The 25615-nt window shown below is 53.1% G+C and overlaps 1 protein-coding gene across 5 annotated transcripts in view; it reads right to left on the bottom strand.

The window, feature by feature from the left end:
* Positions 1 to 25615, bottom strand: part of RGS12 (regulator of G protein signaling 12) — a 109973-nt gene that overhangs the window by 16367 nt on the left and 67991 nt on the right. For 4 of the 5 annotated variants that reach the window (XR_004819911.1, XM_035726099.1, XM_035726102.1 and 1 more), the window contains exons 5-10: positions 6111 to 6280; positions 5507 to 5599; positions 4628 to 4771; positions 3945 to 4124; positions 3581 to 3734; positions 1756 to 1832 (exon numbers count right to left, since the gene is read on the bottom strand). Coding sequence is in view for 4 of the 5 variants with exons in the window: in XM_035726099.1 (XP_035581992.1) it covers positions 1756 to 1832; positions 3581 to 3734; positions 3945 to 4124; positions 4628 to 4771; positions 5507 to 5599; positions 6111 to 6280 (818 nt within the window). In the remaining variant the exon portion in view is untranslated. The remainder of the gene's footprint in view (positions 1 to 1755; positions 1833 to 3580; positions 3735 to 3944; positions 4125 to 4627; positions 4772 to 5506; positions 5600 to 6110; positions 6281 to 25615) is intronic. The other variant, XM_035726101.1, reaches the window with a different exon arrangement.

The following is a 25615-nucleotide window of genomic DNA, read 5'->3' as shown; positions in this document are numbered from 1 at the left end:
GGCCATATTTAAGGAGCTTTCGTGCTCAGAATAGGATGGGCCCTGCCGTGTTGTTTTCAGGGCTCTCGTCTTGGCCTCCCTGAGCTGGAAGCAGATGGGAGTCATTCTGTGGAACCCACTCCTCCTGCCTCTCAGTCTGCGGCACTGGGGACCCACCAGGCAGGCTGGATCGCCCACAGAGGGCCTGGGGCCCAACCCAGGCGGGGAGGCCCCTCTGCTGCTTCTCCTGGCCTTTGCAGCCCCTCCTGCCAGAGCTCCCAGGACTGGAGGCCTCTCTGACAGGCACAGACTGTGGGCAGCACACTGGCCTGAGGGAGGGGCTAGGGCAGCTCAGACAAGGGCTCAGAGGCAGGAACATGCCCCCGAGGGGATAAGGAACCCCCCCCCCCCCGCCGCCCCACGTAGACACCAGCCATCAGGTCAGGAGAAAACAGTGAGGGGTGGGATTGGTTTGTTATTGACCATCCCTACATTACTCAGTGCTCAGCATGGTAAGTGTGGGGAGGCCAGGGGCCGCGATCCTGCTTTAGCTGCTGGCAGAGGGCCCGCTCTGCCAGCGCCAGCGCTAGGCTGAGGCCTCGGGTGCCCTTTCCACCCAGAGGAGGCTCAACACCTCTGCCTGGGTGAGGACACGGCCCAGGTTCACCAAGTGCTCAGCAGTGAGACGCACCCGCAGGGTGGGGGAAGGTGGGCAGGGAGAGGCGGGGGGAAGGTGGGCAGGGAGAAGCGTCTGCATTATTCATCGACTAAGCCAGGAGCGCAGGAAATTGCTATTTAGTGCTCTGTCCCAGCACCAGGACCCACACTCAGATGTGGGGGCTCCTGATGGGCAGGGGGCGGACCAAGAGGCCATCCGGGGCCCCGTGTGTGCAGCAGACCTCTGGGTCTCTCCACGATGTCTCCTGTGGTCTCTGAGTTACAACAGCATCCCCTGGCTGCAGACGGCCCCCCCGCACACGTCCTTCCCATGTGTGACCTACCCCACCACTATCTCCTCCTGACAGTCTGGAAGTCTCTGCCACCCCAACTGCATTCCGGAAAACATAGTTTGTAGGTGGTAGGCTGAGGATAAAACAGGCCCAACTATTCCCTTCCCACGGATGCAGATGCAGGAATAAAGGGTCTTTGTTTTAAGCCAGAGTTTTGGGGTGGTTTGGCGGGCAGCCACGCCGAACTGACGCGTGGTTAAACCCCTCCAGCTTTAACTGATACACAGTGTAACTGAAGAAGGAATAATATGCTACATTGTCGCTTGACAATGACAAGTGACTAGGATGTTGGCAACAATTAGGGTTTCCAAACCTGGTATCAGACCACAGACAACAGCCAGCAGGCCCCTAACTGGAGACTGGGGCCACGCGGGTAGGGTGTGAGGGGAGGTGGAGCCCCCCGCCGCAGCCAGGCCCCCACTGGCAGAAGCACAAAACACAGGAAGGTTTGCGTTAGTAGGATATTCCAACTGTGAGACAAACGCAGAGCACCTGGCTTCAGAGCCTTCTGTTTGCTCTTAGTGGGAGTTCAAAACATGGCAAATGAATGAGAGCAAAAAGACACCCAGAGTAAATCCAGAAATATCTTTAGTACTCAAGGAGCAGTCCTCCCCCATCTGCCAAACGGGTGCCCACGCGGCCAGGAGCGCTAGGCTGGCAAGGGCCCCGGCCCAAGCCCCGCTCCCTGCATCCAACGCACGCATTTGTGGGGCTTTGTGAGCGTGGGCTCTGCATGACTGATGGGGATGGGGAGGTGGTGACTTACCAGGTCCAAGCTCCCCGTGGAGGACACGGAGCCCTGTGACTCACGGCGGCCCAGGCCTCCATTGGCGTGCAGGGGCTCTTGATGGGGAAACACAGTGACTCAGAAAACCAAACAGCACCAGCTCTACTTTTCCCCACTTACTGTCGCGTCTCCCAACCCCACCCTTCAGGCTGAGCAGACAAAGGACGTGGAGAAGCCTTTCCTAGGCACGGCCTCCCCTAGCGGACAGTCAGGCGCACCCCCTGGGCATAGCTAGATGGCGCGCTCTGCTCTGCCCTTGGCCATAGCCGGACTCTGGACCGGCTTCTGGGCCCAGATGAAAACATCCCAGCTGGTTACCGCACCTCTGCCCACGGCTCAACTCGCATCTTCCTACAAAGTCCTCAAGTGAGCCGACAACCATGCCCTTCACCACCGCCACCTGAACTCACTGCTATCTTTGGCTAAAGAGCATGAAAACTGACCCAGAGAGGTCCTTTGAGAACACGGGACCTGCTCCCCAGTCATGCCGCTGAGCCACAGCCGGCAGCTGCAGGCCCGGGAGTAAGGAGACAGCAGCCCCGGGTCCCACTGACCTTCTGAGCCACTGGCCCACTGTCCTGTCTCCCAGGTGCTCAGGGGTCCCTGCCCCCATCTAACAACTCGTCCCACCCCCACAGCGGTCTCTCACTGGTTGAATTCTGCAAGGCTGTCTGCCCGGCCTTTAGAAAGAACACTTGAATTAACCACCCACATCACGACCCAGGAGCACGGCCATCTGTAAAATGGGTACAAGAAGACAGAGTTGGCGGGCTGCTCTGAGGAGGGGATAAGATGAATGCTATGCAGACCGCCTCGCACAGCATCGGCCCTGTCCCAGGAGTGGCCACTGCCTCTCACCCGCAGGTGCTCCCTGTCTGTGCCCTCTCCATAAAGCCCCAAACTTGGGGACCACAGGCCTGGAGTCTGTGGGTTATTTCCTGGAAAACAGTCCCTTTCTTGAGAATCCCTCAAGGAGAAAATCCTTCCGAGGCCTTTCCACCTCGTGCTTTTTCATGCCTGGTGTCAGCAGCTGTTTCTCTCTGCCTTATCCAGAAAGTGCTCTCATTCCCTAGGACCCACCTCCCAGGATGAGCCTGTCCCTCCCACACCATCTTCTGAGCTACGCACAAGAAAGAAACCAAGGAAGAAAATATCTAGAACAGGTGACCTTTCAGATTTACAATAATAAGAAATTACAAAGGCTTGTGTAGCCCTACGCACACCTGGAAGAAAGCGTACCGGGGAAACCGAGAGGCAGTCCAGGTACACAGGTAGGACACTTGGATTTTTCTTCTCCTCCCAGTTTCTTTTCTTTTTTTTTTTTTTTTTAAGATTTTATTTATTTACTTGACAGAGAGAGACACACAGCGAGAGAGGGAGCACAAGCAGGGGGAGTGGGAGAGGGAGAAGCAGGCTTCCCGCGGAGCAGGGAGCCCGATGTGGGGCCCGATAACAGGACCCTGAGATCACGACCCGAGCCGAAGGCAGACGCTCAACGACTGAGCCCCCCAGGCGCCCCTCTCCTCCCAGTTTCCTACAAGAGGCCAGGAAAGGGCGGGACGCGAGGCCCACCCCCGCAGGGCGCCCTGACCTGGAGGGGAGTGGTTGGCATGCACCCTCACCCCCCTTCTCAAAAGGCACTCAAGCCGCCCTGGCGCACTCTGGCTGGCCCGCCCCAAAGGGCCACGCCCGGGACACAGCACCGCGCTGCCCGCACCCGAGATGCGCCCTCCCGGCCCGGCCCCACCACCCCGCCTGCGCCCAAACGGGCCACCTCCCGGCCACCCATCTGCACCCCACGAACCGTTTGTGGGGTCACCGTGCTCCTTCTTCCTCTGGGACCGCCCGGTGCTCCTGGTCCTTGACCAAGAGAAGAAGGCTCCTTTCCTCTTCTTCTCGCTCTCCTCATCCCCCAGCTCCTCATTCAGGGACCTTCCTGATTTCGATTTCCCGCTCAGCTGCCGTCCAATGGAGACGTTAACATAACATGATTTCAACGCTACCCAAAGCGCGAGGGCGGCGGAACCCCCACCCCCGGCCACAGGCCCAGGGCGTCCCGGGGAGGCTGTGTTGTCCTGGGGGGGGAGCGCTGCACCCCAGCGGCCTCTGCTCTCCCTCCTCACGGGGCGGCTCCCCTCCCTGAGACGATGCGGCCAGAGCGCAGGTACCTTTTTTGGCGTGGACACACTGGAGTGCTCCGAGCTGACGCTGTGCTTGGAGGCTGGGCTGCTGGGGGCCTGCAGCGCATCGGGGAGCGAGCGGCCTTCCACCTCGGCCAGGATGCACTCCTGGTATAGCTGGGACTTGAGAAAGCGGGTGTAGCTGTCGAACTTCATCAGGTTGAAGATCTACAGAGCACATGCCACACGGTTTAGCTCCGGAAGCAGCTAGGAACGTGCAGTCCCGGAGAAGCTCTATTTTGTTAAGTAAGAATGAGACCCAGAGTAACCAGAGATTTGAAGGAAGCGAGAACCGCCTTGGAAATACTTCCCTCCATTTCCCCACATTATTCGTGTGATTTAGCAACAGAAGTCATCTCCGAGGGGGCCAGTGGGACCTGGGCTCTAAAACATATTAGGTCCCACATACCCTTTTAATCACAGTGACGTCCTAGAATTGAACAACTCCGCACCTACGTGCATGTGACATCCACGCATCTGTGACATCACACAAAGGAGAGGCCACTGCAGCCTGCTCCCCAAGAGCCGGGTGGGTGACACGGGGCTCCTTCTGGCCATACCACACCCGTCGGCACCCCTCCTCTCTGTCTGGTGGCTGGCTCGCGAGCACGCTCTCCCACAAGGAGAGAACCCTGGCGAGGAGTCCCTGTGGGAAACTGAGGCACAGTCACCTGGAGCTGCTGCTCCTTGAACATGTCGGGGTGCGGAGCACTGAGAATGTCATCAGCCAGCTGGGCCTGGCTGTCGATGTTGACGGGAGTGGTGGCTTTGCTGCACAGGAACTTGCTGAAGATCTCGCGGGCCCTGTAGGAAAGCTGAAGGACATGTGTGTGAGCGGGGCACAGCCCCCCCCCCCTCCCCCCCCCGTGCACGGGTGCTGCTGGTGTCACTCCGTATTCCAAAGCCAGACACGGGGCCAGGCTCTGGAGATGCGTTTTCTTAGGGCCCAATAAATATTTCTTGATTGAATAAATAAAAGTCCAAGCCAGTACAAAAGTTTTCACCAAATAGGCTCCTCCCTGGATTTTCTCAGTGGGCTATGAAACTGTTCGAGACTCAGGTGCTGCGTCCAGGGGGCGCCGTCCCATGTTCAGCGCCTCACACACTCAGCCCCAGCAAAGGGGGAGCTCAGTCCGTGCAGCACCGAGCGTGGCAAGCAGATAATAGGCCTCATGTGTGGCGGCTGGAGGACCACAGATAGCCTCGAGTGAGCTGCAGCATGGACCGGGACCGGCAGCGGGGGTCTTAGCGGCCGGCGCGTGTGGCGCGTGCAGTGAGGCCGTACAAATGGACATTGTGAGGGGCTCTTCTGTCTGGGGATCTCAGTCCCCCTTTCAACACACTGAGTGGCAGCACATGTGCTGATAAACGCCAAGGGCGTTTATACACACCATGTTCAGGCAACATTAAATACCACATATATTCAGAAACTTATCCTGAAAAAGAAGCGTTTAGAAATCATATGAGGACATTTTTATGTCGACCTCAAGCTGCACTAGACGCTAGCCCGTAGTGAGACCATCCCACGTTCCAGGCATGAACACACTTACCTCTTTTTTATCGTGTGCAGGTACATGGTTAAAGTATTCACAGGCCTGCCAGAATAAAATGTTCTCTTCACTGAATTCCTTCCTTAGGAAATCCTAACAAAAACACCATCAATGAATGCTTACACATGACCAGGCTGCTGCTGCATTCCCACTTCTTCCCTGTGTTCACCCTCGTGGATGCCAGGGGCTTATAAGCCCGTCTCCCTAACTCACCTGGGGCCACACACGACAGACTGCAAAGCCGCATGCACTTTAAGGACCGCTGTGGGCTCCCAAGGGCATGGCGCCCCTTCCCCCTAGCCAGACGCGCCACATGTAGCCGGCCTCCCAGCGTTTACCAGAAGCTCCCGTGCCCCTTGCTGCGGGGAGACCCCTGACGCAGAGCCAAGGCCAGGCCGGGCAGACGCCCCCCAAGCCCCTTGGCCTCGAGTGTGCCAAGCAGGTGGGCAGGGGGGACCCCCTCGGGAGGGCGCCACGGTGACAGCGCCACTTCCGTCCTCGGGGTCGGAGCCCCGGGGTCCTGCTTGAGGGGGTCCTGCTTGAGGAGCCCCCGCAGAGGGTGCACACGCCACCACCCCCGGCCCGGCCACGCCCCCTTACTCACAGAGAAGTACCGAACCCCGAGAGGGTCCTGCAGGAGGCGCTCAAACGACACGGCCCAGCTGGCGGCTCTCCTCTCTCGCAGGCGCCGGCAGCTCTGCACGCTCGGGAGGCTGGCATTGCTGCTCAGACTGTGGTGGCTCACGCAGTCCTTCAGGTCAGCGCCAGTCAGCTCTGCGGGACCAGCACACACCTCACCTGCACGGGTGTCCTCCTCACCTGCCCAGCAGGGCCTGGCCAGCCTTCTTGGGGGGTGGCGGGGGCTCTCCCCGACGTGCCTTCCCTAAAACATGCACTCAGCCAACGGTCCGCACCAAGCGCCTGCAACACGCCCGGCGCTGTTCTAGGGACAGGGAACGTGGCGTGGAACACAACCAACCCCAGTCCTCACACAGCCACACACGCACGCACACGGAGCAGGGAGAGCAGCGACCGCAACCAAACGCCCCAAGTCCGTGGCTGAGCGCACGCTGCGCACACAACGGGGCTCCCAGGTGATCCCACGCGTGAGGCTCGGGAGGCACCGGGTCTCCGTGGGGTGAGCAGAGGGAAAGGGGCACAGACGGGGTGTCCAGGACCTGGGGCGGCGCTCTGCGTCTGGAGGGAACGTCTGCCATGTGAAAGCACGCAGTCACACGTGTGCCCTGTTGTGGCATAACGTCCAAATGTCCTATTTAACCACACGTGTTGTGACAACTCATTAGAGGCCACCCCAGAGCAGAAAACATGACACATGCCACAGAAGGCTGGCTCCCAAGCATCTACAAAATAGCCCCAAATAGCATGAGTTTCTTTGTCTTTTAGGCGAACTCCCAAATAATCCACTCCCTTCACAAAGGGAAGGGGAGGTGCTCGGGGAGCCCTGTGTCACCGTCTCCCACCTCGTGTGAGCAGCATGCTGGGGCTCCTGGTCCCCACACGGGCAGGCCTGGTCGGTGAAACCCAAGGGAAGGACCCAGGCCGGCCGGGAGCAGGACCGGACAAACATTCTGCCGTGGACGCGTCTCGTTCTATACGAACAGCACGTCCCACAGGGCTGTTCCCTCTGCGGGCCCTAACACCAAGGAGACTGAGGACCGAGCCACGGCCCACCGGCCACAGAGGACACAGGACAGAAAAATCCCTAACCCATGTGGGTGTGAGGCTTGGAGGAGCAAAGCTAACTAATGAAACAGGGCTCGTTTGCTACCTCCTGGGCTCCTGTCCGCCGCCGCACACAGGCGGCCATCAGGGCTGGTGGTGGGAAGGAGCCCAGGGGACTAGTTGGTTAGCTTGAGCTCTAGGCCAACTGGAAATGCATCTTCTTAGTGAGGAGGGGCCAGCAGTGGCAGAAATGAGGACCAGCGAGGCAGCGTGAGGCCCTGCTACCCTTTAGGCTGACGCCCACCCATGGTTGTGCAGAGAGAGCAGTGGACAGAGGCCTGGCCTGTGGCCACCACGCCCCCAACCAGGCCACGGCACAGCCCTGCTAACCCAGAGAACAGAGGGCCAAGAAAGCAGAACCCAGATTTTGGTCAAAGGGAACGCATGTGGTAACTAGAAGCCACTTGGGCAGGAATCATTCAAAGCTGAAAAAGCATTTAGATTGGAAAAGAAAAGAAAAATAGAAAGTCAAAAAGTAATCTAATATTATACTGCTATAGAAGAAAGTTTAAATAAGATTCAGAAGATGAAACAAGATGAGAGAAGGACAATTTTAATTTTCTTTGTAGCTCAGTAGAATCCACCATGCGGTACATGTCACTTCTGAGATGAAAGCCTTGTGGTAGAATCTGCCACCACTACTCACCGAGGACTGCAGGGGAAGGCCCCAGCCCAGAGCTCGTTGGCAAGACGCCAAGCTCACCACATGGCACAGACCCCCCCGCTGCTAAACACTGAGCACAGCACGACCAGCCGCGAGGGGCGTGAGGGGCGTGAGCACGGCCCTCTGAGAACCCAGCAACTCCACCATCACGTGGACGGACCACCTAGAATCTCCTTGCTACACGATCCCCACGTGCAGAAGCCGCCGAGCAAGAGCGATCCGCTTCACACTCACACACACCCTCGCTCTCTCTGATTTGTGTCCAGTAACCGTGGCAATGAGGGGCAGAGCCCCACAGATGTTAATTCTCCCTAAATGAACATGTAATCCCAACAGATTTCCCAATAGATGTTTTATTAGAACCAGATGAGCGGGGTGTAAAAGTTCACGTGGAAAACTAAACGTGAAATGCTGGGAAAACAAACCAAACCAGAGCCAGGAGGCAGGGCCAACCCCACCTGGCGCCACACCACAGCCATGTCCCCACTGGGCAGGGGGGCAGCATGGACACGTGGCTGGGACAGAAGGCCACTTGGTGTGGGGACAACTGGAAAACCACCTGAGAGATGATCAAGTCGGGTCCCTTGGGGCACGCTGAAATAAATCTCACCCGGACTGAGGGTTTCAATGTAAGAGCATCAGATTAGAGAAACTCTGGAAGGGAAGACGCAAGCCCAGAGCCGTGAGGGACGAGACAGATAAACAGACGACACCGAACTGGGAGGGCAGGGCTGGCGGGGCAGGCGGTGCGGGGGTCAAAGGTACGTGCTTCCGGTCACAAGACAAACAAGCCCCGGGACGTGGTGAGCACAGCACAGTGTGGCAGGGCGAGCCGGGGAAGAGAGCAGGTCGGGAAAGTTCCCAAGAAGAAAACCGCACGTGCACGTGTGTGTGTGTGTGTGTGTGTGTGGTGAATACGCGACACCGAGCCACCGTGTCGTACACCTGCGGCCCACATAACGTCACCTGTCAACTGTACCTCGGTGAAAAATAAAAAATGAAATAAAAGTTTAAAAACACCATAAGCAAAAAAGACAAAGCATGGGGAAATACAATCCATCACACAGACGGAGGACTCACTTTCTTTGTATTTAGGAGCAGCTATACATCACTAAGAAGAAGATCCGGAAACCAAAGACAACTGGAAGAACGGTGTGGCCGCTCACTGAGTGGGGGCTTGAGATAATTTTCAAAACACACTGTTAAGTATGAGCCCCAAAGCATTCTTCCTCCAGCCCTTTTTTCCTTGAGACAATAAAGGCTGAACTGAGAACTGAACAGAAGGTAACTGGCCTCAGAGGAACTGGGAAAGATGAGGGGCCAGATGTGCAAAGGCCCTGGGGCAGAAGAGGCATGGCTCAGAGCCAGTGTGTCTGGGCTTAGGGGGAAAGGGTGGGCCAAGGAGCACAGACTGGACCCTGGGGGCAGGGAAGAGTAAGGGAAGGTCAAGAAGACACTCCTTCACGGGTCCATCGGCCTGGCTGAGTGACAGGGCAGCCCGAGCTCTGCCCACAGGAGGGTGCAGGCGGTTGGGGCTGTGAGGGCAGGCGGGCACACAGGAAGACCGGCTGCAAACTGCAGACGCAGCAGCTGGACCCCATCAAGGGTGGTGGCGCTTTCTGGTGTCCTGGCGTCTGGATTCCAAATGAGCAGCCGGCAGAGTGATTTGGAACACCTACCACCCTCACTTCCAGGGCACACGGGGCAGCGGCGAGGAGGGGCACCTGGCACCCCACCCTGGGCAGGTGCTGTGGGCCGCGGTGCGAGCGTGTGAGTGGATGAGGGAGGACGGGGCACAACAGAACTTGGAAGTGAAAAGTGACCCATCTGTTGACTGAGCTCATTTTTATGAAACGTGGCAAATACTAATTTTTTTTTAAGACTCACAGATCAACAACTGACACTTTAAAAGTCCAGGAGAAAGGCACTTTAAAATTGAGTTAGGACATTCCTGATGCCCCCCCCACCCTGCACGCCGTGCCGCCCCCAGACCTTGGGGTCCCCAGTGTTGACAGTCCGGCGGGAGGCAGGCCGAGACGCACGCCGACCCGCGCAGACACAGGCGCAGGAGATGAAGGGGAGAGTCCCCGTGGCCGCAAATCCACTCATCCTGAAGGCGCACGGGCCCCAGGGGCTGGCTCTCCCGGGCCCCGCAGAGTCGGGGAGAGTCATCTTGCCGCCAGGCTCCCTGCACCGCGGGAGGAAAAGCTGAGGCTCCTTCCCACGGTCTCCTTTTGTTCCCTTCTGTTTTGTTTCTCATTGAAACCATCAGAACGCCCGCTGGGCCTCAAGTCCAGCGCCAGTGGAGCTCAGAGGGGGAACATGGGAGACAAGGGCCCTGAAGGAGCTGCTCCCCGACCCCCGCGGGGCAGGCCACACACTGTCTGAGGCCGCGGACTCGGCCATTTCCCTCCCGACAGCCGGATTTCAAGGAACATGCACAGTCTTCAAAGTGGGGAAATCACAGACAATTGCTGGCTGCACAAAGCACGTCAATCCCGAGCTCTCCTAACCAGAAGGTCTCCTAGCAACTTTGACCGAAGGCACGTGGTGGGTGCCAGGGCCCTGGGCGGGGGGCGGGGGGCGGGGAGCGGGTGCTGCTCAAGTGGGCTTCAAATCCCAGCACCTGCCACGTGTCCGTACCACTCAGGGGCCGGCACCTCGCTCTTGATACCCACCGTCGAAGTCTGAATTTCCTAATTCCACCTTCAGACTCGCTCTGGAATTGTTCTCCAGCAGAGACAATAGTGCACATTTGAGAAAGAACTGATCCTGAGGGCCAGGGCCAGACAGGAGAAGGAAACGAGAAGGGCCAGTGCATCCACCCCACTGCCTGAGCCTCTTGCCTGCTCTGAGCAAGGAGAAAACAGCAGTTCTGCCGAGGATGCCCACCGTCCCGAGCGAGAGCATCATGCTAGAGAACAGCCCCTGCACTTGGTTTCTTTTGCTTCTTTTCTCTTTCAATTGGCCAGCTTGAGTCAAAGAAACGCTTTCCCGGCGAGAAAGTTTTTAAAGTCCGTTTTGGATTTGCTTGAAAACTAGAAAAGCCACCACCTTTATACTGGCTGGATAAACATGCACATTACGTGTTAGAAATGATGTCGACAATGCCTGGGATTACAATTTTATAGCTAATTCCGCACCACAAAGCTTTAGCCCATTACCTCACTGGAACATCCCGTCCAAACCATCATCTCAAACCCCTTAAACATGGAAATCACAACTCGAGGTCAGGATCCTGGGCTACTTGCCCCCAGCCGCCTGAGCCCCCTGAGCAAACATACCTGCAGCCTGCTCAGGTCAGCCAGCCCCCGACAAGCACGACAAGGCGCACAGACCACGAGGGACTTTACCTGGGTAAAGCTGATAAGAGCCACTGTGATGCCACTTAACCAAATACTTCCAACCATTCACCGCAAACCACCCCTCTGAATCCATACCAGGGTCAGCCGGCACAGCCCCCAGGGCCCCAGGCAAAGGCTTGGGCCACACACAGAGACATTGTTCCCAGCTCACGCTCCCCAAGGAGGCCAGTTAGCACACTCCCCGGCGACCTGGGTCCACAGGCCAGGCCGACAGAGGCGACGCTCCCCCTTCGGGCTCACGCAGAGGAAACCAATAGTCTATTCAACACAGAGCATCACAGGGGCTTCATGCATAATTCACGGTGAGACCTTTAGCCACTGCTGCTCACGGAACTTGAATTATTTAGTCGGGCAGAGCTCAGCTAGAGAAGCTGAGCGCTGGAGGCACGAGCGCCCAAGGGGAAGCCTCCTTCAGAGCTTCGCCACAGGCTGCCAGCCCAAGGCAGTGCGCTTTCTGTGAAACTGCCAGTGGGAAAGGAAAAAAATAAATCCCCGTAGCTTTTTACGACAATTCTGAGGCTTTTAAACTTGGATTTCCTGATGTAGCTGAAAACTTTTCTAAATCCCATGAACACAAAGGCCTGTCTTTTCAAAATGAGAACGGAGAGTTCACCCAAAACTGCAGGGTGTCAGGAACAAGTATTGAGTTGGGTCATAAAGCAGCGCATTTTTAGCAGAAGCATGGAAGCTTTCTTTTCAAAACCTGCAGGGGGCGGGACCGGCTCTGGCTGAGGTCTGCAGCCCCCACGGGGACCCGGTTCTCCTGCGGTTCTCCTGCACAGGTGTTCGGTGGCTCCTGACAATTCCAGGAGGACGGAGAGATGAAGCGTGGCCCCTGCTGGTCCTGCTTCCCCATCAACGTCCTTTCTGGCCTCACATTTCTGAAGCACACGAAGACACCCCACAACCACTCGCAGGGCGGCAGCAGTGTGTAGGAGCGGGCTCTGCTTCTTCCTGGCCACAGGGTCTCCAGGTCCCCCCACCCCGCCCCGTGCACAAGGCCGGAGCAGGGGAAGAGGCCCATGTCACTGGAGCCACGGCTGGTGCGGCTCCGGAAGGCGGAGCCCTCAGGGCAGCTGAGTTAGATGGGGAGGCACAGGGGGCTGAACCAGCAGGTGCATGCAAACCCTCACCTGCACTAAAACTGCCCCTTTCTGAAGGCTCTAAGTGCCGTCTTCTGGGGGCAACTTTTTACTTGCATATACTCTCAAACTTGCAGAAAGGTGACAAGAATAGTAAAAGGAACTCCCACACACCCTCTACCCAGATTCACCAGACAGCTACCTACACTCTGCCCTATTTGCTAGATCATCCTGTCTCTCCCCCTCCCTCCCATCCTTCTCTAGACACACACACGCACGCACACGCACACACGCGCACGCACACGCGCACGCAGACGCGCACACGCACGTTCCAAGCTGTTGGAGATTTAGCTGCACACGATGGCCCTCTTTGCCCCTAAGTCCTTCAGTGTGCATTTCCGAAGAACGAGGACACTCTCCTCCACAAACGCAGCACAATGACCAAACTTGGGAAAAGTACCACAGTCCGTATTCCAATGTCATCAACAATGTCCTTTCTAGCTATTTCCGCAGCTCAGCCCAGGATCAAATTCAGCTCACATAGCTGTCATGTCTCTCTGAAAACTCCCAGCCTTTGTGTTTCCAGACCTCCACCCTGGCCATTACTTTGCAGACTGCCCCTCAGTGTGGGCTGTCTGATGTTTCCTCGTGATTTGGCAGGAATCCTCAGGCAGTGACGTATGTCCTTCTGGACACCTCTCATTAGGAAGCACAGGATGTCAGTTTATTGCAACCCTGGTGATGTTTGGGTGGGGCATCTTCTTCCTCCACCACAGGGCTGCTGTCTCCTGGGAGGGGCAACGGGTGACTCTGGTCCCCCATCCGGCACGTGGCCACCACCCTCCTCCACTTCCGGTCAGAAGTCCACTGTAAGGAAGAGCTTTCCTTTCTTCCCCATTTTTTACAAATCCATTTATCTAGATGAGCAGGCACTCGGTGGGGTTTTATTTTATTCAGTGGCTTATAATCCATAAATGTCTGGGTTTTTTCTTCTCCCTTTCTTGTATGCTCTGCCTCCCGTGGCGCTGGCCCCTGTGTCCTTCCGGTGAGCCTGCACGCGCACTGGGTGTCTCCTGATTTTCAAGTGCCCTTTCATTGCTCCAGACCAGCAAGTAAGGTGTGGTGTCAGGGACAGCTGGTTCCTTTTACTGAAGCGTGGTATTTGGGCACCAAGATCTGCACACGAGGGGTGCTTGCTGCCACTGGCCGGTCTCACTGCTTCCAGAACTTTCCAGCGGACAGAGCTAGGAAATAGATTCACATGCGTGCACACAGCCACACGAGCATCTCCACATTTATCTGTACATCTACTAGAACCATGAGTTCATACTGACACCTCCAACTCCAACCCAACCCCGAGCACATTCTCCTTTCCTATAACTCCCTCCCCAACCGTGGGGAACTGGGCTCCCATTGCCCTGGGTTGTATCTGCTCATTTGCTCAAGCCCAGAATACACCTGAACTCTCTACAAGATCATTTAAGAACAGCTAACCCATACCACTGCAAAAAATAAACCTACTAACTGCGGTCAATCTTTCTTTGTAATTCTTTTTTAGATAAAATATACACAGAGTCAAATGCACAGTCTTAGGTATAGGACTCAGTGAGGTTAGACACCCCGCAATTCGCATGGAAGCTCGGGGGCGCCGAGACACATGGGCCCAGACAGGGGAACTCTACATTCTGAGCCTTTCCTCAGTCAGTACTAGAAGTCTGATTTCTCACTGTTCTGGAAAAGCAGAGCAAGACACACTCTCCACGTCTGAAATGACACAAGTCCTTCTGGAGAAGGAAATGCCAAACAGATGGGGTAAAATGCTGCAGGAGCTCACGAGGCCACGGGAGTGGGCAGAACAGTAACCGAAAAGGGTCAGTGTGGGAAGTGTGAGGCGACAAGCGGAGACGGGTGCATCTTGTCGCTTGTCACACTGAATTTTCAGGATTCTGGTCTCAGAGCCATCCACTAACGACCACAAGTGACTGAAGGTGGCATCCGACCACAGGGAGCCTCCGGGACTCCCCAAAAGGGCACATGGGACATTTTTCAAAGATGAGCCATCATCAAATTCATTTATTACACTGGTTTAGACCTAAAAAATGTGCCTTATTCACTTACTAGTTAATTCTTCGTGAAATTAATTTATTTCATTCCACTGAGTAAAACACATATACTTTATGAAAGCGATGTCCTTTTATCCTTGCGCCAAGGGCCACATAGGAAGTGTAATTCTCCCAGTTGCAGCCCGCCCTGTCCACAGGACACGGCCCGATGCAGAAGCCCAAGGACCCCAAATTTGAGCTCCACCAGGAAGACTCAAAATGCTGCTAACCCCTCCCCACAGCCGAGGTAGGGCCACCCACACAGAATACTAAAGGCACAGCGACAGGCCCTGGGCCTACACTGACACGGGGCAGGGGAAGACAGGGCAGGGGCACTTTCCCCAACAGACCCGGGGCATGCGGTGCTGGCCCTCAAGAAATGAAAAGGATCGAGCACACACAACCCTAAAGGATGTTTGCGGCAGGCAACGTCCTTCCCAGAGACAGCGCTCAGGGACCACTCCTATGAGCAGAAGGTGAGACAAAGGAAAAGACCGACTTTACATGGCAGGTATACACAGTGCAGCCATAATCTGTGCCTTTCTGGGGGCAGCTATGGAGTCACAGAGTTTTAATGAAGATGGTAGGGTAGACAGAAAACTAAACACAATGGAATATCTGTGCCTCTTCTATGGCTTCCAAAGAAAACAATCATGTTTAAAAAGTCATTTGTCCAAAACTAAGTTCCAAAAATCTGGTCCCCATGCCGGTCCCCTGTTCCCTGGGAGCCTTCAGCCCCGCCGGCCCAGAGAAAGCTGGTGTTCACCTGCTCTTCCTCCAGCGGCAGGGGGCTGCAAGGCTCCCGGGACTGCAGCCAGCAGACTGTTTCTCCAGCGGGTGGTACTAAAGCCTGGGGTGCCCACCTCGCAGGCTGGCCGCGGGGATCTGTCAAGCCTGACTCTTCTGTGGAATAAGCAGATGATCGGAGCTCTGCTATACGGGGAGCCCATTCTCCATGTTTTCTTCCTAAAACTGGGTGGGGACATTTAAGGTGAATGGGAGGTAAATGGGCCACCTCTGGTTCTCATTTGATACATATTTGTTGGAGGTCAAAGCTCTGTCCTAGGAGTAGGAGTCTCCAGCCCAGCTCCCCCGGCACAAGTGTGGTGGCTCACAGCGTGGGTTCTGGAGTCACGCTGCCTGGTTGAATGAGAGCCCCAGTCTTCCCAGCTGGGCAAGGGACTCACCCTTCTGTAAAACTGTGGTAAAAGTCATGTACCGACTTCACGGGGATACCGTGAGTCCCCTCCTTACTCAGTACTGTGACAAATACTGCCAGGCTCATAGGAGGCGTTCAGTAACATCGGTTGAGTAAGTGGGTCATGTATCCCAAATACACGAGCCAATGATGAGGTACAGGTAAAAAGGTACATAACTTGAAATTATATGTATCTTGCGGTTTTAATGTATAATTCATGAAATATTTTCTCCTTAAAAAAATTTAAACATAAATCTAAAATCTCTATTATCATTACCTAAAATCCCTGCCCTATCTTCCATCTCCAGAGAAAACCCATCTTATTAATTTGGTGTTGATCTTTCCAGATATGTTTTAATGCTTTTACCAACATATAATATGTTCCCATAGAAACAACGTGTATTGTTTAGGAAAGCTACTAATTTTTATCTTTCTGAATTCTATTAGTTCTGAAAGTCCTGGCCATCCGATTGATATGCTTTGGGTTTTCTATTTCGATGCCAATAACATTCAAGAATAATGATAATTTGGTTTCCTCCTCTCCAAGCTTTTTGAACGTATTTCTTTTTCTTGCCTTATACTGTTGGCCAGAATTCCCGATACAATGTTACATAGTTGCTAAGACAGGGAACATCCTTGCCTTATTCCTGGCTCTAATGAGAATGCTTCTAATGTTTAACCATCAAGTATAACTTTTAAAAATCAGAGCGGGCAATTCTATCAGGTACTCCTTTAGCCTCTATTACGATAATCATATGGTTTTACTCTATTAACACAGCATAATCCGTCTATATGCCTGTGATATTCCACTACCAAATGTAAGTCCCATGGAGTCAGGGACCCTGTTTTGTTCGCAAATGTATCTCCAGTGCCCAAAACAGATTTTAGAAGAAAGCTGGAGAAAGTAGGAGCTCAAAATATAATTGCTAAATGAATAAATGGTTCATTAGTTTCTGGTTTATTATTTCCTTAATCTTAATTTGCACTTATTTTTCTGTTCTGTTTTCCTACCTTCTTATGTTGAAAGCTTAGCTCCTGTATTTTCTAACTGTTCACTTTTATAATATATACATTTAATGCTATAAAATTTTCTCCGGAAACCACTTTGGCTACATCCCATGGTGTTAATATGTAGCACTATAATTGGGAAGCAGTTCTAAATTGTATTGTAATTTCCAGTTTAATTTTCTCCCTGACCCACAGATTATTTAGAAGTATAGCTTTTAACTTTCCAATGTGTGAATTATTTTTTGTTGTCTTTTTTGTGATTGACATCTATTTAATTACACTGCTGTGAGTAAATGTGCTCTGTATGCCATAAATATTTTTAAAATCTGTAACAAATCCATCTGTGGCATAGGTAATAGTCAACTATAGTCAACACCTCTGGAAAAAAGTATATTCTCTATTGGGTATAAAGTTCTATATACACTTGTTAGATTTTATGTTTCCATTTATTTACCAGCTCGATCTCCTAGTTTCTGAAAAAGGTATATCACAGTCTCTCCCCAGGAGTACGTGTCCACGTATATTGTGGTCCCATCTAAGTTTGCTTTGTAAATGAGATGCTCTATTTTTGGTGCACAGAGCTTCTCTTCTTACATTTTTTTTCACTATGTGTTATTCTGTCCAAGATTCGTATTCTCATACCAGTTTTTCTTTCTTAGTATCTGCCTGTTATATCCTCTTTCATTTAAGTATTTCAATCTGCCAGGGCTGTTTGTTTTAAAATTGGACTCGCAACAATCTAAGTAGAGAGTTTGTGCCGTTTGATGTTTTTCTCTTCCCATCGATCTTGAAATCTTCTTCAGGACCTGTCCTGGGCTCCTTCTCTGCCCAGTCCCTCTGGGCAGCTGTATCTGCTTCCAGCGGTCAGTTAGACCAAATGCAATCAGAACAACAACAGCGACACTAAGAGCAGTAGCTGGGTTGCCGCAGCTCGTGATGACGTGCCAGGTGCTGCTCGCAGGGCGCCACGTGCATTAACTCTGTGAGCTCGGTCCCAGGACCCCACTGTGCAGATGGGAGCGCTGAGGCACACACCGCCAGGGGCAGAGGTGGGATGTGGCCTCACTGTGCGCCCCGCTGCCTCTCACACTCCAGCCCCTACTCATCCTGAAGGTTTGAGACTTGCCTTTTCTGCACCATCTCTAATTCTTCAAGCTTACCCAGGCATTCAATTCCACTGATACACTGATGACTCCCGAAATTTCTGCATTCTATATCTGTTTATCTAACTGTCTACACAACACCTCCCCGTGGACATTGAGCGAGCATCTTGAAAACCCCAGGTCCAAAGCAGAACTCTTGTTATTGCCTCCCTGTCTGTTTCTCCCCACCCTACTCCTTCCCACCCCTGCAAATACCACGATCATCCCCTAGGTGCCAAAGCGAAAACCCAGAGGTCGGCTTGGGGACCCTGTCTCCTCACCCCACGCGTCCCCCGTGCACACAGGCGTTCTCTCTCAGGTTCCCCGCTGCCCCTAGCTGCCCCTTCTTGTCTTCTCCTGACTCCCCCTGTCTCCCCAAACCCATACTAGGGCTAAGCTCAATTCATGTTTCAGGCTCAGCTTTGCTCGGCCATGCCGACCCCTGGCTGGGTCAGGCCCCGCACCTTTGCCACTCCAAACAACATCACGCCTGACCACGGCCCACCAGCTACCCACAGGCAGGCATGGTCTTTGCACTGGCTTCTCTCTCATGTGATGGGTCACCTTATACACAAATCCTCAAAAAGTCTCATATGTTGCAGGCTTCTCCCTCACCTTATTTTGGACAATGGAATCTATTTGAGGGTGACACATTAGCCTGAAATCATCTCAATTAATCCTGGTTTTAGATATTTATGGAGATCAGTCACCTAAAAGAAACAGTTAGTTAAAAGACAAATAAACCAAGCCAGATTTAGTATTTATTCCTGGGGAATGACCTCAAGATTTTTATAGAGCAAGGCAGTAAGCAGCTACATAACCAAGATCACAAAACAGATTTTTACACCCAACAGTCTTAATGTCAATGGCTGTTTGTGGCTTTATAATAACATTTCCAGAGAAAGCATCACTCAGAAGTGCTATATCTCGACCAGCTGAGACAGAAGCAGAGATGACTGGAGGACGGTCAGGGACACAACACTGGCTCTGAGATGCACGAGCAAATGCACGGGGCCTGGAAGAGCAGGAGCGGTCCTGAAGGCGCACAAAGCTGAGACTACACCACAGATCTCATAGCGCACCAAGAGTGAGAGTAATTACAGCATGAAGTGTCGACCCAATGACAGACAAAGAGGCCAATGGAACAAAAGACAAAAGACAGAGGCCAGAAACAGACCTGCAAATATATGATTACCTGATAAAAGTGCTGCTTCGATTCAGTGAGGAGAGGATCGGCGTTTGCGACACCTGGGTCCAGGCCAGCTGAACCTCAGGCGGGACAGACGAGTCTTGTCCCCTGACTCACACTGTGCCCAAGAAACTGCTTCCAGATGATCTGAGATTTCAGAGGGAAACACTAAAACAATGGCTTTACCTTCACGGTCACGGGACCGTAGAAGATACCACTAGCGGAGTGAACAGGTGAGCCACAGAGGGGCTTACCTGTACACACAAAGTCAAGACAAGCTGATTTCTAGGATATACTTTTTAAATTTTCTACAAATCAACTAGAAAAGAGAGACGATCTGATAGAAAAATGAGCAAAAGTCTTGCACAGGCACTTCACAAAGAGGATATCCAAGGGACCAAAAACGCAAAAGGTGCTCAGTTCCCTGGTCATCAGGGAACTGCAATCGCAAACCACGCCCCAATGCCCCATATTCCCTACTTGATGGCTAAAATGCAAAGGGACAGTGTGAAGTGCGGAGAGGATGTGACCCCACACGTGCTGGTTGGTGCACACACAGTGGAACCGTTCTGGACCGCTGTATTTACGCCAGCACGGAGCCGCCTGTCCCAGCAGCAGGGCTCGTGGATGCCCACCGTGGGTCCCGCACGGGCATATGACAGCACTCCACCAGCGACGGCCAGCAGTCAAAACCCACTCAAGTGTCAGCAGCAGTCCCGTGGACTCATGGCCACGGCCATGGAAATGAACGGTTATTGATACGCACAACATGTATAAAACTCATAAGCCTCAATGAAAGGACAGCAGCTGGACGCCGAGGAGGGTGTGTGGCATGAGCGCATTGTGTTCAAGTTCAAAAATAGACAAACTGAGCGAAGGTGTCAGCAGTCAGACTAGTGGTCTGCTTTGGGGTCAGGGACTGGAAAGGGGTACAGGGGGCTTCTGGGGGCTGGTAACACAGCGTGTTCACGTTGTGGAAAGTCCTCAGGCCACTTGTCGCTGGTGTGTGTCTACTTGCAGTGTATGGCTTATTCCCCAAGAACAAGTCTTCATGGCTCGAAGAACAGTTGTAACAAAAACACATCTGAGGTGTCTGAATGAAATACCCTGAAACGTGAGAACAGAAGAAAGAACAGCCTTTCCAAATTAGTATCATGGAATGTAAAACATAACTTTGTAGAATGAAATCAATTATTCTATTAGACTGTTATCGACATCCCTTTCTAGAGTTGTTACCTACCGTTTCTATATTCAAATCAGCCAGGATTGAGTTTTGGGCCTTGTCGTTAGGAACAAAAACGGGGAGCTGTCATAAGTGAGGACTGTCCCATGTGTGTTCCAAGTGGATGTGTCAGCTGAGGGGGGGCAGGTAACTATGCATCTGCGCTCTTGCATTTCGCCAGCAGCGGGGACAGTGACTGGCACGTGCAACCTGCTGGAGGGAACAGTGGTGTGCCTGCAAAGAGCCCGGGCCTGAGAATGGAGAGGCCACGTGTGAGGAAAGCGGGCAGAGAGGGCCAAGGGCGCGCTGCGCGTGGGGCTGGGGCTCTGGTTCCTCGCCTCCTTCCAGCCGCCAGCAGGATAGACACAGGGAGCCTGGCCAAACCCAACCTGGGGCCGACCCCTTCCTCCCAGATTCTAGCCATTTCTCCACAGGTCAGTCACTGCTGTGTCAGTGAGCTGGAGTGCAATAACGGGGACTAACTCCAAGGGTTGTCTTTATAAACCTGAGGAAAGAGGACGTATGTCAAGGCTGTCAGACTTAGCGACCCTTCAAACATGCATGAGAGCTTTTCAGTACCCAAGAACTGGGACAAGTGAGGCTCACACAAATCCGCTTCTGGTGGTAGCAATGCGCTGAGCACGGGTACACCTGAGCTGAAGCTACAGGACAACCCGTGACAGGCCTCCTGTCCACATGCAGTTAGTGGGCAAGTGCGTGCGCTGCTGTCAGACCGCGAGGGTCAGATGCCCTGCCCCTCTGACCTGCGAGGCTGTCGACCTGCAGACTGGGAGCCGCCTGCTCGCAGGGAGGACTGCATGGGTTCAAGCATGGGAAGCACCCAGGAGAGCCCCTCCTACCTCGAGGAAATGCACTCGGGCCCCTGGTGTTTCTCCGTATGGAGCTAGAGAGCCAGGAATCCCTCCTGACGAGGTAAGCTCCCCCGCCAGATTGCTTCCAATCAGAGGAAGGGCACTCCCTGGGGCCCTCTAGGATCCCCTGAACTAGTTCATAGAGAGGAGTGGGCGGTGCTGGAGACACAGGATGCCCGCCCCCCCAAGTGGGAGGCAGAGCCTAGTCACAGCGGCCACGGGAGACCTGTCTGGGAGAGTCAGGGCAAGATCCCTCATTCATTTCACTGGTTCATTCTGGCGCCACAACAAATCCCATCAGAATATTACAGGAATGTGAAGGTAGCCCAGGCTTACTGGGTTCCAGAATTCGGTGTTTGCTCATTCACTGGCTGTTCCAAGTGCCCCAATCTGAGCCAGGGCTGGATACACCAGGGACAGGCCCGGGGGGGATTGAGAACCCACTCTTTCTGGGTTGTGAGGGCAGCTTTTATTCTCTAGGTAATGGGAAATCACAGAAGTTCTTTGTGCAGGAAAGTGTCATGGTCTGAGTTTTGTTTAGAATTTGAGAGACCATATCCCACAATTACAGTGAAAAAAATTGTACCACAAGAATTCTATGTGTGGCACCGACGGGGTAACGGGGACCGGTTGCCACATATTAGAGAAAACTAGGCAAAACAGACCAACAACAGCTCTCAAAAACTGGACCACAGTCGCCGTAAGACCCTGATTCCTGATGGAACAGAAATCAGTGAGGTGAGTCCTGAGACTGCCAAGCACCCCGCACAGGCACCCACAGAGTGCAGCGTGGGGAAGGGGGAGCCGCATAGACGACAGCCCTATCACTGTGCTACACAGACAGAGACTAGATCAGGGAAGCCCAGGGTGGCTGGAATCAGCAGGGGCTGCACGAGCAAGTGGAGAAAGAGCTGCAGGGAGCTCACAGGAGACCCTGGGGCCTGTTGCTGAGTTCCGGCTCATGCGGGCACGGGGTGAAACCCCACGAGGCTGGGCAAAGAGCAGCCGGCGAGCTCACGCAGGGTTGGGGGATCTCAGAGTCCCAAGCAGTTCTTGTTGGACATCTGTCCCTCGATGGAGACCACACATGTGTTAGGCTTAAGTAGCGTGGCTAAGGCAGCCTACGGGAAAAGCTACCTTAGACTTGCCCTAAAAAAGCCTAAAAACAAGCCTCAAAGAGATCGAGCCAACCCACAAGTAGCTTTACTGCCTATTAAACAAACTTCTGTACTCTTCAAAGGAAGACCACAAAATCCAGCACCAGCTGAAAATCCCTAGATGTGTGAAGATGCAGGAAAATGTGACCCATAACCAGTCAACAGGACAGACTCGCAAATGACAGCGATGGTGCGTTAGCAGCCGAGGACCTGAAGACGCGCAGAGATGCTGCGAACACGCTCGCGGGTGTACGGAAGGCAGGGACGCAGTGAGGAAAGAGGAGAAGGCCTGGAGGAGCCACAGAGGCACTGCTGCGACAGAGACACGGCCTCGGAGGCGAGTAGGTCACAGGACAGCATGAACGCATATTAGACACTGTGGAAGAAGAGATCAGTGGACTTAAGGACGGAGCTAAGGAATCTACGAACTATGACGCGCAGGAGAGATAAAGAAGGACTAAAACTGAACACGTCTCCAGGGCAGTCGGAAAAGCTCGAGCGGCCTAACCTTCTTGTAATTAAAGTAGGAAATGCCTGATTCTCAAGAAGCACGTACACAACAAAACCAAATCAAGAGTTATCATGGTTAAACTGCTGAGAACGAGCAATAAAGAGAAAATCTTAAAAGCCTTCTACGTGGTATGCCCAGATGCATACCCTTTACCTTCTTGCAGTTTATCTAACTTGGGGACGGGAGTTTTTCCCTCTCTGCACAAAAACTATTCAGAGAGAGCCCTTGGGAAAAGCCCTGAGTCCTCCCCGACCTCAGGGTCTACTTTTAAACCTTTCCTCTAAATTATTCTGGCCAATCAAATTTTAGACCCAATCTATAAAATGCTTTCTCTCAGCAACTTTATGAATATTCTGAGAGTGAATCTATTAAAATTTTTTAGACCATTTTGAAAGTCCTTTGGTAAAAAACCTCCAACATATAAAACAATATGATTTCAGTAGACTCCTTATGAAAGTATAACACAGACTGAAAAATGCACAAGTCACAAGTGCATAGCTGGATTTTCACATGTGAATGCACCCTTGGAACCAGCTCCCAGAGCAAGAGGCAGAACTTGAGCAGCCTGGGAGCTATAACCACTTCCCAGATGGACACACGGCTTATGAAAACAGCCTGTACACTCCACTCTTTGTACACTACAGTTTTGTAAGAGGGGCTCCCCCCCACCCCACACACCAAGAATCAAAGTAATCGATTCCCTTGGAGTAGGAAGGATATACACCTGCTTCCAGATAGGGCCTCTCGGAGGAGGAGGAGGAATGGCCACAGGAAGGGTACAGAGGGGACCTCCACTGTGATTTTAATGCTTTAGTAAAAGGGTCTAAAGCAAATATGCTCAAATGTTAACATGTGTTACTTCTGGGAGGTAGGTATACGCTCACTGGCTTTATTACTTTAAAATTCTGTTTGCTCAAAAAAAGAAATTCACAATAGAAATAATTACTAATAGGGCACCCGTGTGGCTCAGTCAGTTAAGCGTCTGCCTTCGGCTCAGGTCATGATCTTGGGGTCCTGCGATCAAGCCCCACGTCAGGGTCCCTGCTTAGTGCGGAGCCCGCTTCTCCCTCTCCCTCTGCCCCTCCCCCCACTCGTGTTCTCTCTCTCTCTCTCTCTCTCAAATAAATAAAATTTTAAAAAAAGAAAGAATTAGTAATAAAAACTCTCTCCAAATATCATATAGAACTGGAAAGAAAGAAGCACGTTGGAAGGCATCTTGGCAGAAATCAAGTGAACGATCAGAAGCAACAGGGAGTTTATCTGTGAGTTGCATTTATTCTCGTGCAGGATGACGTTAAGGGAGAGACTCTCCAAATCCCAAACACCTAAAACAGTAAGAGTCACTTCTAGAAATCAAAGTTCACTATGTGAAGTGAGTGGAGCTCAGAGCCTCGAGGCAGACCCACATGGAGAGCTGGAGGTTGGCTTCTGGTGGGAGGAGGCAAAGACCCCCAGCTTGGAGGTGAGAAATGGGGGTCCTCCCGTGGATCTGATCCAGGCTGTGCCCACCATCGTTCACTGCGTGTCCAGCCAGAGTTAAGGAGGGGACAGAGCCTGGAAAGATATGGTCTGGCAGCCCAGGGAGCTGTGCTCAGCCCGTCAGGTGTGTTCAAACTTCTGGGGGGCAGAACCCTTGCTGAACCCCGGAGACAGAACGGCCAGACCCAGCCCCTCACCACCCGGTGCCCAGAGGAGCTGGCGAAAAGGGGGATTTGTAAGGCTCTCGTCTATAGCAACCTACTTTCTCCACTTTCATTTCCTACTAAAAGTTGTATTTAGAAACAAAACAAGCCTGCACATGGCAGCATCCCAAGTAAGTACAGGCATGTGAAGTAGGCTCCCAGGCCCCTTCCCCACACCACTGCAGGCGGGAGGGGGGCGGCAAACTTCAAAAAAGCAACCATAGGAGGAGGCCGTCTCATGCCATAAGTTCCAAACAGGAGAAAGAAAAAAAAGGAGGAGGAGAAAAGCCAAAGAAAGATTAAAAAAAAAAAAAGTTTCTGCAGGTTCTCTGCCTAACCAACCCGCGAGTCCCCAGGAGTTGTCCTAGGGAAGGAGGTGACTCAGCAGAACCCCGACACTCTCAGTAAGGCAGGCTAATGGGGAAGCTGGGGAGAGTGGGGCTAAACCTTTGTGGGTACATCCCCAGCTGGCTCCGAGGATCTCGGCCCAGGCAGGGAGGACACAGGGGCTCAGCACTGGGGTCTCCCTAGGCTGGAGAATGTCAGTACCAGAAAGTGATCAGGGTCACGGCGACTGCTGACCTACACAGATGGGAAGACGGACGGACTGATGGGTAAACGGACGGGTGGTAGATGGGCGGGTAGAAGGAAGGATGGACGGATGCGTGGATGAGTGGATGGTTGGATGGGTTGATGGACGGATGCGTGGATGAGAGAAGGTATAGAACATGCAAAAGACAAACACAAACTCTGGTCTGAAAGGAAACAGAGCACAAAGACCGTTAAAATTCTTCATGTTCTAGGAGGGAACGGGGAGAGTACACAGCTGAGAAAAACAAATTCCTCAAGATCAATACTATTATAGACCCAATAAAGAGGAAAAAAGAGACGAGATAGGTCTGAAAATCAAATTAATGACTTAGAAATAAAGACTTTTGCAACCAAGCTGTATGGAGTATGATGAGAACAGAAGAAGCAGAAACGTGAGGAACAGAGCACCTGTGGGTGGTCAGAAAGCCGCTAGTGAGTCCAAGTGAAAAAGCAGAGACAGAGAAGCCCTTGGAAGGGCTGACGGCGAGCCTTCTCTCCCCCACTCCCTGCAGAGTGGAAGCTCGCAGCCACGGGCTGCACATTCCACGGGTGACTGTACTCTGTGGCCACAAACCCAGGAG

The sequence above is a fragment of the Zalophus californianus genome, chromosome 2 (genome assembly GCF_009762305.2).
Source record: "Zalophus californianus isolate mZalCal1 chromosome 2, mZalCal1.pri.v2, whole genome shotgun sequence".
NCBI lineage: Eukaryota > Metazoa > Chordata > Mammalia > Carnivora > Otariidae > Zalophus > Zalophus californianus.
The sequence above is the reverse complement of the archived record's forward strand: the minus strand, read 5'-3'. Positions and strand labels throughout refer to the sequence as shown.